Source organism: Barbatula barbatula (assembly GCF_947034865.1).
Source record: "Barbatula barbatula genome assembly, chromosome: 1".
Taxonomy (NCBI): Eukaryota; Metazoa; Chordata; class Actinopteri; order Cypriniformes; family Nemacheilidae; genus Barbatula; species Barbatula barbatula.
In genome coordinates, this window is record NC_136766.1 from 14,430,340 (window position 1) to 14,445,858 (window position 15,519).

Sequence of the window (15,519 nt, forward strand, 5' to 3'; positions counted from 1 at the left end):
AGCTGCATTTTCCCATTTTCATTATTTATTGAATACATTTCTTTTTTATTTATTAATAAAACCACTAACAGATTTGTTACATTTTGGATAATTCAATCAAAAAGTTGAAGTAAAATCTAAATGTTTGAGACATATTCAATGTAAAGCAAGAGTTGTTTTAGGAAAGAAATGATCAAGTCAATCAACTTTATTGATCAACAACCAAGGAAACGTAGGCCACAGTTGGATTGGTTCAAAATATATTCCGCTTTCAAAGGCTTTGGGTTCAAGCAAATAAGTCCATTGTGCAGGTACCGTAAGGTCACAAAGCGATTACATAGAGGTTAATACACAAAGCAATCCTTATATATATTTATATACACGTATCTATTAACAAATGCCTATTAAAATCATTACCAGACTGCATAGCATTTAGAAACAAAACAGTCTAATGCAATACTGAAGGCCAATATTTCAGGCTGACCGTGCAGCACACTGCATGTTTTGCTCTTGCCTGGCTCACTTGTTCAACGTTACATTTTAGGCCTCCAGCCATTAATAAACTGCATAAGTTTCTTTACTTGAAGTTTGCTTAGCTTAAAATCCTCAGACAAAATCTCCTCCGTTAGCTGCGTGAGTAAATTTCCATCAATCTTTTCTCGCACGAACAATGAAACGACATCATCGGATAGACCAATGAACCGTAGCGACTTTGAAACCTCCTCAATGTAGAGACCTGATAAGTTGTTCGGTGGCTGCCATTGTGATTCTGTAGCAACAGGACAGGAGTTTGAAAACACATCTGTAGTGCTTTGATGTGAACCTTCAAGCGTGCAGCTTTTAGATTCAAGTTCCACGGCATCAACATTAGCTGTGGTTGTTGTGGTGGGCTCTGGATCTTTTTTTGTATCATTAGATTTGGAGGTTCTTGGAGGCAAAATGGGGCAGGACTGGCTTTGCTTAGTGTTACATTCCTCTGCGGATTTGGCTCTGTACATTTCCATAGTGTAGCTGGTGGATTTGGGGCAAGACTGGGTAGGCCCCTTTTTGACCTTGGAGGCTGCAGCGCTCCCTTTAAAATTCTCCTGCCTATCAAAGTCAAAGAGGCCTGTGGGACAAGACTTAGGAGTACCAGGTGTCCTCTTTCGTGGATAGCTAGAGTAACTCCGACAGTGTACTGAAGGAAAATCCTCACCTTTATACGAGTCAGTCCCACAGAAATCGTTTGGCCAGGAAAGGCGGGAAAATGAGGCATCGATGGAAGGACTGAGGCAAGGGAGAGGCTTTGAGCCCTCACTGGCGTCTGGTCTGATCCAATTACATGGGTAGCATGCATGGTTCTGATCATCGGACTCGCTCCGAGGCTCACCCTCTCCACTTCTATTGAGATGGATAAGAGGATCATTCAGTTGTTTTAAACACACATCATGAATAAATAAACTAAAATCCATTTGCTCAAAACTCACATGTTGTGTAGGCCAGAGGAGTAATAGGATAGTGTTGGGCTTGGGGAGCGAGTGTCTGTCTGTCGTGGCTTCGCAGCAGGGTACGGCACTGTGACGCTGCCTGAGCTTGTCTGTTTGGAACTCCGTGGTGGAATCGGTGGAGCGTTCAACAACCGGCACTCCTCTTTCACCTGCAATGGGGGAAAAAACCAGTGTGACTCAAAACGTGTATTGTAACAATTATCACTTTATCTTTACATAATTACACTGTGAGGGTGGTTAAGAAACATCTAGCTCAAATGTCAGAACCAAGATTTCTTGAGACAGGATGTTCCAATCTAAAACTAGAAAGTCCAGGAAATTTAACCTTTGTTCCTACTTGGAATATAATCCTGTCTGCCATGATTGACCAACAGGGTAAATTAATAAGTCACTATTTAATCACAGCATAAACTTTGCTTTAACTGGGAACATTCTGATCTATGTGCAGACAGAAAAAAACAAGAATCTGTTCATCAAAATTGTGCAAATGACTTTAGTGTAAACCTTCGAAGATTAATACACCAGAACATCTAGATTTTTTTATTTAGAGAATTAAAATAGATAAATCTATGAAAGAAATTGACTCACAGCTTCAGACTTAGGAGGCACAGGAGGTGGAGGTAGATTGACATCTGCACTGATGATGGTACTTGTGGGACCTGTTGTAGAGTATGGCAGTACAGTCGTGCAGCCAGAGACGGTAGAGTTTCCACGGATGCCCTCATTGTGTTCTAGCACAGGTCCAGGGTTCTTAACAAGATCCAACCAAAGCTCCTCATACGGCACGTCTGGTTTAAGTGAACCTGAGGAACTCTCCAGCAACTCTGGGAACAAATAATCTGCCTCGGGTGGTTCTGGTGCAACGCAATCTCCGCATAAACTAATGCAGCCCTGAAGGTTTACCTCGCTGTTGCCGTGGAGATTGTTGCCGTAGACACAGACAGACAGGCGGTGGAATGACTGAGTGAGCTCATCTCGGGCTGAGCTCAGAGAACTTGGCAGATGCACATGTGATGGGCAGCCATTGCTTCCACCTCCACTGGTGTTACAGATCGCACTTCCTGTTCCACAAGTGCTGCTTTTCTGTGGACTCTTGCCCTCCTCGATCCGGTCCACCCGTATGTCGCGGACCGCTCTGGAGTAGTCGTCAATATCAACCTGCTCCTTGCAATATGAAAACCAGCGGTGGACCACTGTCTCCAACCAAACTTCTCCTTGAAGCAGCCCTTCAGGCACCAGTAAACGCGGCAGTGCTGTAGACACGTGCAAGGGGAAATGCACTGGCAGTATTTTGTTTGAACGTAAAGCACAACACACAACCACCGTCTTGGTCTGGATGTTGACCAGCTTGTATCTGTGGCCTTCACGAATCAGATGTAGGTCATGCGGGTTACGTGGCGGGCTGCTAGGCACAGTGACGTTCACAGGTAACCTGGTCTTCTCCACAATAGTGCGAATAGTGTGTTCCCCTTCTTGCATTTGCAGCTCCAGTGGCGAACAGGTACTGAAGCGACCTCGGCACTGGAAAGGCAGGCTGATGCTCTCGTTGGTGCGGTGGTTCATGCAGATAAGGCATGGCATCTTGCCGCGGCCAAGCTTACTTATGGAGTTTAGCTTACCGATGCGCTTGAAAATGGTGTTGAAACGTGATTTTTCTTTCGATGTTTTGGCATAAAGGATCTCGGCCTGGCCCATTAGTGTCAGCTCATCCCCAGTGCTCAGTGTGATGTTGTACACTTCCGTGTCATCGTTGGACTCTCCAGATGCCATCTGGGAAAAAACAAGAGCCATGTTATATGATAATTTTAACAGATTCTTAATATCTGCTAAATGTCTTACATTTTTTATGTAATAACATGCTATTTCACGCATTCTGACTTCTTTACACGGTCAAACGAGCTGGCTTCTCGAGCTTTACATGGGCAAGTAGACAAAAAACTCGTCCTTGGTTCGCACAGGTTTCAGAAAGTTTTTTTTGAAAATGGATTCTTGTTTCATAACAAGGGTTCTCAGTCACTTTTGGACAATTCTCCCGGAAAAACACGCATTATCCAGCAAAAAAATCGAAAGAGCATGTGTGAGAGAAAGAGAAAGAGCACGCCCATCAATGCCACTTCACTCGTTGGCGCCAACCCCAGTTCGATTCCCGTCTTGTGCGGTCCTTGTGCAGAATCGGCCGATTCTGGACCCCTGTCTCTACCCAACACTTTCCTGTCACCTCTCCACTGTTCTATCACAATAAAGACAAAAAGCCCATAAATATAACTTTAAGAAAAACGCGTCTTCACTCGGCTGACGGAAGTTTAGCTGTGTTTGTTTGCTCACTGCATTTCGGTGCTGAATGTTATATAAACGGTGGATATAACACTGGATTTGGAGATCATTTGAAACAGATAGATGGCGCGGTCCCAGCACTAAGAGATGCTGCTAAATGACTAAATGTAAATGTAAATGTACCTGAACAGCACGTGGTAAGTCAAACTAAGTCATATGTCTGTGTTTTGTTGGCAATCAGCGTGTACGTGCATAATGTAAACAACGTGAAATTATAGTGAATCAATGCAATGATGTATTGTGTGCTTGTGCTGTAGTCCCCCCCCCAGGCGCTCCTCCAGCCGCTCGTGTTTTTCTGTAAATAATCGTACAGCGGTATCTGTCTTTTATACATTTTATCAGACTAAGCACTCTTCGAAGGTACGAAGTAAGCAATACTACTTTATAGGTACTCAAGATTAATATGAGATTGGCAGAAAATGCACGTTACCTCATCTTTAATATTCAGGTGAATTAATGTAGTGTAGATTCTTTCTGAAAAAGGAATTTTATTGGAATTATCCTTAAACATTAGTGTAGGAGGCTCAAACCAGACCTTAACATTGAAGGTTATCTCCTCCATGACATAAACTCGCTCAGGGAATGCCTTGGCCACATCCTCCACGCCGTTAAAGTACTGCACAGGCTCCTTTATGTCCCTGTCCTGCTCCAGCAGCTTAAACTGACCTGAGACCAACCATAAAAAACAGTGCACTTAAATACAGCTACGAGAATAATGTGCAATATGTTTATTATTAACTATGCAATTATACAGATGTATTTCTGTTTTGTTTTGGTCATTGCTGAATATTATTTTCATTCAAAAATGTACATTTAAGATAACATTACTACATTATTTCTATTGCATAGACAATTTACTATGTCAGACAATTCAGAGAGAATAAAACCAAATGAACGTATTTTTTTCTCTTCAGAGACTTGTTTCCCTTAAGAGGTAAAACTCTTCTCCAGATAGCTATGTCAATAGGGATTTCCATATGAGAAGACCAATTAGCTAATGAACTGCAGACTTGGTTGATGAAAATGCTGCACCACAAAAAGATATAAACAGCGCAATTCTTTGCTCCTTCTGATACCTGGCCTGGGTAACGTTAAATAGTCAAACTAGAATGACTCATTTATACTTCCTTTCCCCAGATGTCAGAAAGACACTGTATATAGCTTGCGTTACTGTGAATGGCCTCACCCTCGTAATGGACAGGGATCTCGATTTTCGGTCCGATGACATAATGGCCCTCCTCTAGGCTATGGGCAGTAATTGTGGTCCACTGGCGACATGAATGAATCAAGAGGTAGTCATTTTCTCTCAGTCCTTCCACTGATTCCCCTGAGATGAAATACAAACCTTTCACATATCACATCAGTAGAGAACAGTGGATTTACATTGTAATTTTGTCAAGAAGCATAAAAATCATAGAACCGGCCAATTTAGCTTTACAAAGAGGTTTAATATGCATGTTCAACACAGAAAACAATCACTAAAAGTTTGGTTTAGAAAGCCTGTTTACAATATAATAACAATAAGATACAATTGAATAGGTGTATGCAGAGCATTTAAAGATTGTTATGATGTGACAGGTGAAATAACAAGGTCATGGGTAAGGTGTGTGTGTGTGTCTGTTGTACTGAATGTGCTATTATAAGGGTTCAGATTTACAGTTACTGTCTCAGATGATAGTGCCCCAGTTCCCATAATGATAATGATCCACTTCCCCTATCATTACCCTCCTCCATCTTTACACAAATAAGCTTGTGGTTCTTATGCATTTTTAACATAAAGCATCGTTTATCAAACAACATGTATTTACTTCCATATATTACTAAAGCTTATTTGTATTTTATTTCGTTTATAAAAGCTTCGTTTGCCGTGCCTATTTAGTCTGTATTTGGGGCTGCTTTGTACAGTTTTAAGAAGGAATGCAAATTGGGCTCACATAGTATGTTGAGGAGGTAGTCGTTCAGTGGCGAAAACACAATTGTTTTACCGACCAAATGGCAACGACTATTGTTATGAGGCCAGCGTCAGTCTAAACACTTCGTACTTAGTCTGTTTTAACTCTGGCCTCTGGCTAATTTGCGTTAGCTCGCTAACATCTCTGCCAATTTTATTAGCCCTTTATTTGGCTGTTCAGCCGGTAAACGAGCTAGAACAGTGACACAATACACCACATTTAAGGGGTATAGTTTAAGTAAATACATGATGGCCACAGACGCAAATGTCTTCTGCAGCGTGTGTATATTGTGAAGGAAGGGTAATGCTAGCCTAGCCCGCTAGGCTGCTAATTATTGGAATTCCACAGGAGCGCAACCGCCCACGCGCAGCTGCAGCTGCTGCACGCAACACAAATACAACTGCACCTGATTGACTAGAAACGCTGCGTTTTAAACAACACAAGTCAAGGCAAATCTTACCGCTATCCAACTTTACAATCTGTGGTAGTCTGTAGGCACTAACAAGTCTATCCAGAGGCAGTGTCGTCGTGCTCCATGTAACATCTTTCAAACTGTTGTACAGCATCGATCCAAGGTCCATGTTAGCTTTCTAACATCGGCGCGTTATCCAACCGCCACATGCATTTGCAGCAACGAACGGTTCTTTCATGGAGAAAGCTTCGTTAGATGTCCTCTTGTTTAATTGAAGGTAACAGTGGAGTGGAGTAAACCATGTCAGCCAACTATCTATTTACACTGACAGGAAATGCCATGTATCCCAAGCCGTAGTGGTCTTGGAGGTGGAGTGGCTATTTCCTCTTCCCTGCCGCTCCAGCGGTTGCTCCGGCAACCGGCGCCATGTTGGCTGTAACGTACCCGAGTTTTTTCATTACAAACCTGTAAACTCTCATTCATTCTGCCGTCCTGCTTTATTTCCAAATGTTTTAAATTAAATTAATGCGAATTTCACTTCCTAGCAGACATATAACATTAGTGCCGGGGCTGGAGTTTTGACATGTTAAAATCTATTGTATACTGTCTATGGTTAAAATACACATATCGACTCAAATAGCTAACAACTAAATTAACTAAACTACAGGTAAACAAAGCAAACTAAAGGAAACACTGGTCACTTATGTATAAAATACACATATTATATTGAATCTGCCCCTGAGTTATCATGTCTTGCTTCTCTCCACCCTTAGAAATAACTTGTAGGTCAAATGATTTCATGTTTATTATACCTGATAATGATAAACGAAAATGATTAACATGTTGATACAAAAACAAATGCATAGCAAAACAAAGTAGTGCACTGTATAGTAAAACTTCACATCTGTAAATTGATAATACCGGGTCGGAACGCTATCTTGCTTAGACGTCAGTCATCCAATAGGTGGCGCTGTAATCACAGCGAGAGGTTAATGGTGCGGCGGGAGTTAATTTAGGCCTCGTGTGATTGGGCAGCCAGCCTCTATATGTCAATCATCGTGACTTTTGCCTCATTTCTTTTTATTAAAGTCACCATGAAACGGAATTTGCAATTGCATTCTTTTCCGTATCGTGACGTATAGCCTATCCGAGTGAAACGGCTTCTGAAATTTGTAAAAAAAAAAAAAAACAATGTGGGGCAGGGTTTTATTTCGCCCTTCCCTTTTTGATTGGTTTGTTGTAAGTTGGGCCTGGAGGGGACGGCTAAAATGCCTTTGCCATTGGGGAGTCAGTATAGTACCTCTTTTTTGTTGCTGGTCTCATGTGCTTAATGTCATGAGTTGTTGTTGAGAGGGGTAGAGGAACCTGATGTTTTTGATTCAAGATTACAAGTACAAATTAATAAAAACAATTATAGTGTGCACAGAAAAATAATTTATAAAAATCACTGCAACACTATGTAAAACACTTAAAATTTCCCTGTTTGATTTCATGATGACTTTAAAGTAATACTTCCGTATTATGACGAGTTTCAGAGTGAAATGGAATTTCTAATTGAGAAAAATAGTGGCGTGGCTTTCAGTTTTCTCTGCCATTTGATAGGATGTATAAAAAGCCCTTGCTTTTAAAAATGAAACTGGCAGCAGACTGACAGTTGAAGGGGAGGAGATAATAATGGATGCTGTGCCCAAGCCGTCTAATACGTCATTTAATATGGATAATCATTACAGTAAGGAAGTGCATTTTCTGATTTTAACTAAAGATTAGGGGGGCACACAAATTTTTTAAGGGAATGACCCACGTTGATAACTATATACCATAAATGCTGCAATATTTCATGGATTAATAGGCATTGCAAATTTTAATTTCAATGCGACTTTAAGACAGTTCCTAGGTTGTTAATCTATCTTAAGAAATAAAAGCATATGCCATCTTATTTTATTCAAATTGTTGAAAAGAAATTAGATGTTCTTGAGAAAATATTTGAAAACTTATTAAGAAGGAACATTCTTACGAACCTCTATAATTTATCTTAAGAACAGTTAAATATTAAAAACACTTAACCTTCAACTACTATAGTTACAATTACATTTAACAATGATGAACAATAAGGAAATGTTGTAATATCACATCCACGTCTTTCGTCTTCTTTCTCTCCACAACTGATACATATATCGCTGTAAAACAAAAACAAAACATCATTAATAATATAAACTAACATTTAACTTACAACTGTTGATACTTGCATGTCGATAGTTTACCCCAAATTAAAATTCTGTCATCGTTTACTCACCCTCTTGTCATTTCAAATCTGTTAGACTGACTTTCTTCCGCAGACCACAAAAGGAGATATTTTTAAGAATGTTGGTAACCAAACAGTCACCAACATTCTTCAGAATATCTTTTGTGTTCTACAGAAATGTTAACTGGAATGTTAATCTGTGCTTGTCTGATGTTGTCTTGTAGACATGTGTCATTACCGCACTAAACTGAAAAGTGAACTTACTCAACTGGCAAGTCAGGAAACTACAAATATAGAAGGCCGGAGTACTGAGCACTTCCTTTCTGTCAGCGTGAGGGCTGGTTTTGTTCTCTAAACTTTCAAACGATCACTGATGTGCTCATAATAGAGAAGAACAGATTGCTAACAGACACCTGAGGAAGCATGTCGTTTGTGAGCACTCTGCGTCAGTGGGATGAAGCTGTGGCTTGTGTGGATCAAAGAGACACGGACTCCGCTCTCAGGATTTTCCTCAACATCGAAGAGAAAAGCTCAAAAATCGATTACAACATTGGCTGTCTCTTTTTGAACAACAATGAGTTAGATGAAGCTGAAAAGGTGACTATGGATGACTTATGAAACAGCAGACCTGCCAAGTACTAGTACTTCTGAATGATTTCATAAGACTACTTAAAATTGTAGATTAGATGTCTTTCGTAAAGGAAATTGTGTGTTTTTGGTATTTAAAAAGAAGGACGTCATTGCAAAGAGGAAGTAAATGTAGTTTCACTGAATTTTTTTTTCTGTTACACATCTGAAGGCATTTGATGGAAGCATTGGCAAAGACGGGCACCTGGCTGTGGCTTTCTTTCAGAGGGGAGTTGCTTTCTACAAAAAGGAGAAGTAAGGCATTACCATCTTTTCGTAAATCATCAGACAATGTTTGATTTACTCATTGGCTTCAACGTCATTACCTCATGTTGTATTTTGTGAAACAAAACTCTGTCTAATGCCCATTTGAATGTGAATCCTAGACATGATAAATTGAATAAATGTGTGCATAATTGTTTCTCCAGATTTGAAGAGTCACTTCTAGATTTTCAACAGGCTTTTAAAGAGTTAAGAGGAAATCAACTAATAGATTATAAACCATTGGGGCTGAGATATAAACTATATGCCTGCGAGGTATGATTTTCTTTTTTATTAAGATGCATCTCTACTTACAGTATTTCCCATTCTTCTTCTTGAGTAAAGGCTGGACGTCTTTTTGGTAAACAACTGATGTTGATCCTGCTGCAGTCTTTACATTGTTTACCATCCTGCATTTAGGTTCTTCATAACATGGGACTGTCACACGCTCAGATTGGAAAATGGGAGAGAGCTCAAGAAAACCTTCTCACTGCACTGAGCCTCAGAGCGGATGCCAAGTTCAGCCATATTGACAATGCCCTGGAAGCCATACTGGTCTGCATACTGTACCTGTTGAAATCGTTCACATAATGAATTATCTTTTTTAGATGAATTCATTAAAAAATGCTCTTACGTTTCTTTAAGTAGTCATTAGAGTCTGAGAAATAAAAACCTTTAGTAAACTAGTGTTAAACGATGAAGCGTTATAGTTAAATATGACTTAAACAGGATGGTCCCCAGCTACATTTGATTGCATAACTACTGCTCTGGTGAGATTTTGTGACTCAATAAGTCACAGAAAATGTTATTTTGAACTATTAAAACGAGAAATCTGTCTTTATGCAATGTTTTTAAACAATCTATTTATATTGTCATTTCCTCTATACAGAAACAGAAGATTTTTCCCCTGGTAGAGATTCAAGCAGGACTGCTATTTAAACCTAATAAGCGCTATGTGGCAGAATTGGAGAAAAAGGACTATCTTGGAAAAGCCAAGGTAACCTCTATTTAGCACAATAAAAACATTGTGCAATTAATTATAAATCTAATGTCTAATGATCTAATCACATGTGTTTTCTGCTTGGGTATGAAATTAGACGAATAATGGTTGATTTTCTCGCAGGTTGTGGCTTCTGTTGTACCTGCTGACCAGTTTTCAGGTTTTGCCCCACTGCAGCCTCAAGTGAGTATAGTTAAAGCTTTCCTGTAGCTGAGTGGTAAGAGCTTTTTGGGTTCGATCCCAGGGGATTGCACATGCTTAGGAAACAAATAGGATAATGCAATGTAAGTCGCTTTGAATAAAATCGTCTGCCAAATGCATAAATGTTTTTAATATATTATTGTACATCACCTAGGTTGATGATGTTCCATCAACACCAAAAGTGCCAGAAGTACTCAAGTAAGACTTATTTAAACATGAATTTTGTATTATGATGGGGTTTTAAACATGTATGGTATGTTATGTGACATCATGTACTATCGACAGGGCACTTGAAGGTGAGCCACACACTGTGCTCTACAAGTTTGTTCCTGAGACCAAAGAAGAGTTGGCTGTGTTGCCTGGCAACATCGTTTTTGTTCTTCATAAAGGAGCTGACCACTGGGCATCTGTCATTTTCAATGAGAAGGTGTTTTTTCTTTGAGTTAAGGCATATACAATCACTAGGCCATGTCTCATAGTTTACAATATTTGTAATAAAAGTTGACTTTTTTCTGAACGTTTTCTAAAACAATAGGTATCTTTGTGTTTTCTGTTACTTATTCAGTTTTTATTTCTGGTTATTTCTAGCGAGGTCTTGTACCTTATAATTTTCTAGAACCCTTGGATATTGTTTCTATGACATCTCAAACAATGCAGGTAATTGTCATTTGAACCTAAACGTATTCCCAAATTTTGACCAAAATAGCTGTTATTTGTCATATTTACATGAGATATTTTCTATTCCAACATAAATTTTATCCAATTAAGATCAAATGTCACCATTCATCTTATAGATTCAACCCTTAAATGAAAATAATGATATACCTGCTCCACCCAGAAGAGCACCACCCAGTAGACCAGTGGAAGGTTTAAAGGCTGTGAAAGCAGAGGTTCAATATTCACAACATTCTCACTTCATCATTCCATGAACTAATAAAAACAAAACTACGGTGTTACGCAACACCACAAGTACCCAATGTATTAGAAACAGCCCTTTACTGACGTTGTGCTTCTTGTATCATAAACGGATTATAATTTTGATACATAATTTCTCATCTACTTTAACCTTGCAGGCTACAAACTCTGAGGAATTCTTGGACTGCATTGTGAAAGTGCACTTTCAGTTCACCATTGCCATCAGTATTGCACCTGGACAAGCATATGAAGTCATTCTTCAGAAGATAAGCGCTAAACTTCAGCTGCCTGCATCGACATTAAGTCTACAGTAATAAAACCGTTTAAATAATGTTACTGAGACATTTTAGGATAAAAACTTGGTTTTGGTGTAGTCTCCTTATAGTCTCCTAAGAATTGTGTGGTTCATTTGTTTAATGTACTTTTCAGATATGCAGAGGAAGACTCAAAAAAGAGAGTGATTATTGAGAACTCCGTAATGGAGGCTGTATGGAATAGTGTTAAGGGTGGTCGTCTTACCCTTTGGTGTTCTGTTACTGAGGTATAATACAACACTTTTTTTTAAGATGAGATATGTAATATACTGCACTTTATGTAAAACATTTAAGTGTCAATAAGCCAAATCTAAAACACCTGTTTTCTGTCCCAAAACTACTATGTCAATTTTTAAGGGAAAGAGCATGTCTCATGAGAAAGTAGTGGCTCGTCACTCTTATGAAGCTTCAACTCCAGAAGATTTGGATTTTGAACAGGGAGATGTCATCACAGTTCTTTCAAAAGGTATGAGAAAATACAGATACTAAATTCACTAATATGGGAAAAACATTGACATTCTTGAAATTATTATCTGGCTTTTTCTCTTCAGTCAATGATGAGTGGCTTGAGGGTCAGTGCAATGGAAAGATTGGCATATTTCCATCATCCTTTGTTAAATCGCTAAATGGGGATCCGCAATGAGACTGAATCAACATTCAAGACTTAAACAAACAGCTGCGACCAAGGTGTAAAGTTATACAGGTCCCGTTTACATTTCTTTGTTAATTTGGGATAAACTAAAATATTTTTCAGGTGTAACGATTCACCAGAGCTTGCTTCATCACCAACAACTGCCATGTTATTCAACATTTATTTTCATTGTTGATATCACAGGTAAAATAATGAAACCTATTTATTATTTTTGAATATTATACTTAGGTACTGAAAGAGAACATTATGACTTTCATATAATCAAGTTGAAAAGTGTAATTTACATTGCAGTTTAAGTTTCATTTGCTTTCTACAGATTGTGATAATTTTGTTGGCACATAAAATGATGAATGAAATGTACATTCTTGATATTTGATCTGGAGCAGAAGACACTAACCCTTAAATTCCTAAGGGAGTTTAAACATGTATCCCAATAAATGTATCTGGGCAAATCTGGGATGCGTGACACTGATGATTTGCTTTTGTCATTCCAATATTAAATGAGTGTTATGATTGTTGGTGAGGTACTGTTGAAAAGTCTCTATTGCCCAATCCTTCCTCCTCATAAGCAATTGCAATGCCTCTCCGTCCCTCAATAGCCTTTACCACTGCCGTCTTTCCCAGTTTGGGCTCCAGTCCCTGCCAACTACGGCCAGCCAAAAATGATGCTGCAAAACCAGCAAAAAAATAATTATATTCTGACAATGAATAAAATAAAAGTACATATTTTCAAACTTGACCTTTAAGAAGCAGAATCAGTAGAGAAAATACATACAGACACACTTTCAGGCTCAGTACCTGCAGTGTTTGTATTAGCCACAGTGAGAGTTTCATTCCTGGGGACAAGTGCAGAGGATTGTAAAGTGCTATTTATTATCTCTGATGAGGTGGTGAAACTAGTAGTCCGTAGAGATCCTGTTATAAGCGAGACATCCGTGGTCTCCTCCTCGTTGTTAGGCTGGTTTGGTTCTGGTAGACCCACATGACTGCTTCCACCTATAATATATCTTTGTAGTTAGATTACCACAATATCATGTGTGAAGATAACGCACAAACTATATTTTCAGTTATTAATATGAAATAAAAGATTTAGTTCAAACTATTCAATTAATGACATGCATACCAGGCAGTAAATCTCTGAAATCCATGACATACTCTCCAGTCCATTCTCTGTGCTTATTGCAAGCCAGTTCCATCTCAAAGGGGGTAACCACAGGTCTATAAAATTCACTAGAATCCAGCAGTGAGTTCTCCGGGCATGCGACCAGCACATAAACATCAATTTCCAAAAAGTTAGCTAGCTTGGGGACATTGATCTTTCCCATAGCAAACATGTAGCTCTTTTTGCCTGCTTTGTGAATGAAATCTTTCAGCTGCTCAATGATGTTCAGGTAGTTGGCGACACCCAGTGTGCCTACCAAAATTCCCACCACATTGGCATCTTTTGCCCGTTCGATGGCATAATATCGTTTCATCAGTGCCTTGTTAATGTTAATTGATTCGACACGGCCTGTGCACGTTACTGGATCGAATGAGCTGAAGGAACAACGGTTCCAAGTCATCATAAAGTTTGTAAGAGTCAGGCCCTCCTGGCCAATGTAGAACATACTATAATCGTCAATGCTCCATCCCTCTTGTATTCTAAACTGTCTACCAAATTTCAATATAACTCTATCATCTTGTGAATCTAAGTGATCATTTGCCACAAGGCTGTCATGTGTCAGTTTAGCACCATGGCAGTGATCTGTTTTCAGAAGAGAGACCACAACATTGGGATATAGTTCACACAAAAGCTGGCTGATATCACCTGAGGATAAAGGAAATAAATAATTTTTAGGCATAAAGCATTTGTAACATAATTAACTGGACTTTAAAAAATAAACTTGACTGTGACATTTACCTATAGCATGTGAATAAGTGACATCGTAAAGGATGATGACATGACTTTGGCGGTCAGAGTAAAGCTCTTTAAAGGCTGCAGCACACTGCTCGACATCATTAGGTCTCTTTCCAAATACATACAGAAGGGGAAGTCGTCGGCATGGGCTGAGACACGACGGCCCATAATGCACTATACAGTCTGCTCGTACATGCTCTGCTGCTACTTCATCCACGCAACAGCTGACAAAGCAAAAAAGCCTCAATTACAGATCAAACAAATCAATAATTCATATTCCGAGGAAAAATGTTTCTTACCTGCCATAGGATGTGTCTCCTAAAATGAATGTCTTTGCTTTGGCTTCTTTCTCTATTTCAGCAGAGATTTGGACAGCATCAGACAGGAGATCATCTGGAAACTGTAGGGCTACCTGTGATTGAAATAAGAGATATTGAGTTCCTAAATAGTCAAGGTCTTTATATCTGTGCTTTAGTAAACGTGTCAAAATTAATTCTAGAGATGTTGTCTTGCCTTTTTGAAATTATTACTAGTGACAAAATGACAAGTTTCAGTTATCTGATAGCGCTCCACCAGACTTCCAGTTTGGCTGTCTGTTTTGGTGTTGGACACATTCACAGTGCGATGAATAACTGCCTCACTATTGCTACTGAAAGCATCAGTCATGTTCCCTCAGGAGAAAGTACTCAGGATCTAAAAGAAATGAGAAGAATGATAGACAGTTGTAGGTAAGCAATATTACATTATCTTGTATCACTAAGATAACCCACATAAATTATATGTTATAGAATATAAATTTTGATTTTAAGTTGATTTTAAATCAACTCCAAACCATAAAACTACACGTTTAAGGGTCCACAACATAAACAGGCTGTAAGAATGTGAATAATCACACATGTTGCCTTATAAACACAATTATGAAGCAAACGCAATTATTTGTTGGAGATAATAGTTATTCAGATGATCAATGTTATGGACAATTACTGTCGCTACAGAAGCCATATGGCACTTACCATAGATTAGAAAGCTCGAAGTCCTGCGATAAATACACTACTCGAAACGGCTACAATAGTTTATGGTACACCAGGATTTTTTAAGTTGCTGAAACAAAACAAAGAATTGTAGCATAACATTGCCTGCCTGTCAGCTCCCACGTGAAAATCCCGACATGTTCTTCTTTGTCATGTACGTGTCTAATGCACACTTAACTCCATACTGCCCTCTAGCGTAGCGGAGACTGTCGGTA

General features: G+C 39.1%; 3 protein-coding genes across 3 annotated transcripts; 1 reads left to right on the forward strand and 2 right to left on the reverse strand.

Annotated features, from left to right (window-relative positions):
* Positions 1-19: 19 nt before the first annotated feature.
* garem (GRB2 associated, regulator of MAPK1) lies at positions 20-6,534 on the reverse strand. The gene is made up of 6 exons (XM_079457316.1): positions 6,213-6,534; positions 4,987-5,127; positions 4,336-4,466; positions 2,055-3,236; positions 1,446-1,615; positions 20-1,359 (listed from the first exon to the last, which is right to left on the reverse strand). Exons 1-6 carry the CDS (start codon positions 6,331-6,333, stop codon positions 513-515), a joined length of 2,592 nt encoding a protein of 863 aa, XP_079313442.1. The 5' UTR covers positions 6,334-6,534; the 3' UTR covers positions 20-512.
* ncf2 (neutrophil cytosolic factor 2) lies at positions 6,111-12,833 on the forward strand. Its single transcript, XM_079457342.1, has 15 exons — positions 6,111-6,441; positions 8,631-9,003; positions 9,206-9,288; positions 9,462-9,570; positions 9,715-9,849; positions 10,184-10,291; positions 10,418-10,477; positions 10,650-10,693; positions 10,781-10,922; positions 11,084-11,152; positions 11,290-11,385; positions 11,569-11,720; positions 11,840-11,951; positions 12,082-12,190; positions 12,276-12,833. The coding sequence occupies exons 2-15, from the start codon at positions 8,830-8,832 to the stop codon at positions 12,365-12,367; spliced, it is 1,485 nt and encodes a 494-aa protein (XP_079313468.1). The 5' UTR covers positions 6,111-6,441; positions 8,631-8,829; the 3' UTR covers positions 12,368-12,833.
* dph2 (diphthamide biosynthesis 2) lies at positions 12,368-15,496 on the reverse strand. The gene is made up of 7 exons (XM_079457326.1): positions 15,287-15,496; positions 14,787-14,966; positions 14,573-14,685; positions 14,277-14,497; positions 13,500-14,183; positions 13,175-13,372; positions 12,368-13,044 (listed from the first exon to the last, which is right to left on the reverse strand). The coding sequence occupies exons 2-7, from the start codon at positions 14,937-14,939 to the stop codon at positions 12,884-12,886; spliced, it is 1,530 nt and encodes a 509-aa protein (XP_079313452.1). The 5' UTR covers positions 14,940-14,966; positions 15,287-15,496; the 3' UTR covers positions 12,368-12,883.
* Positions 15,497-15,519: the final 23 nt, after the last annotated feature.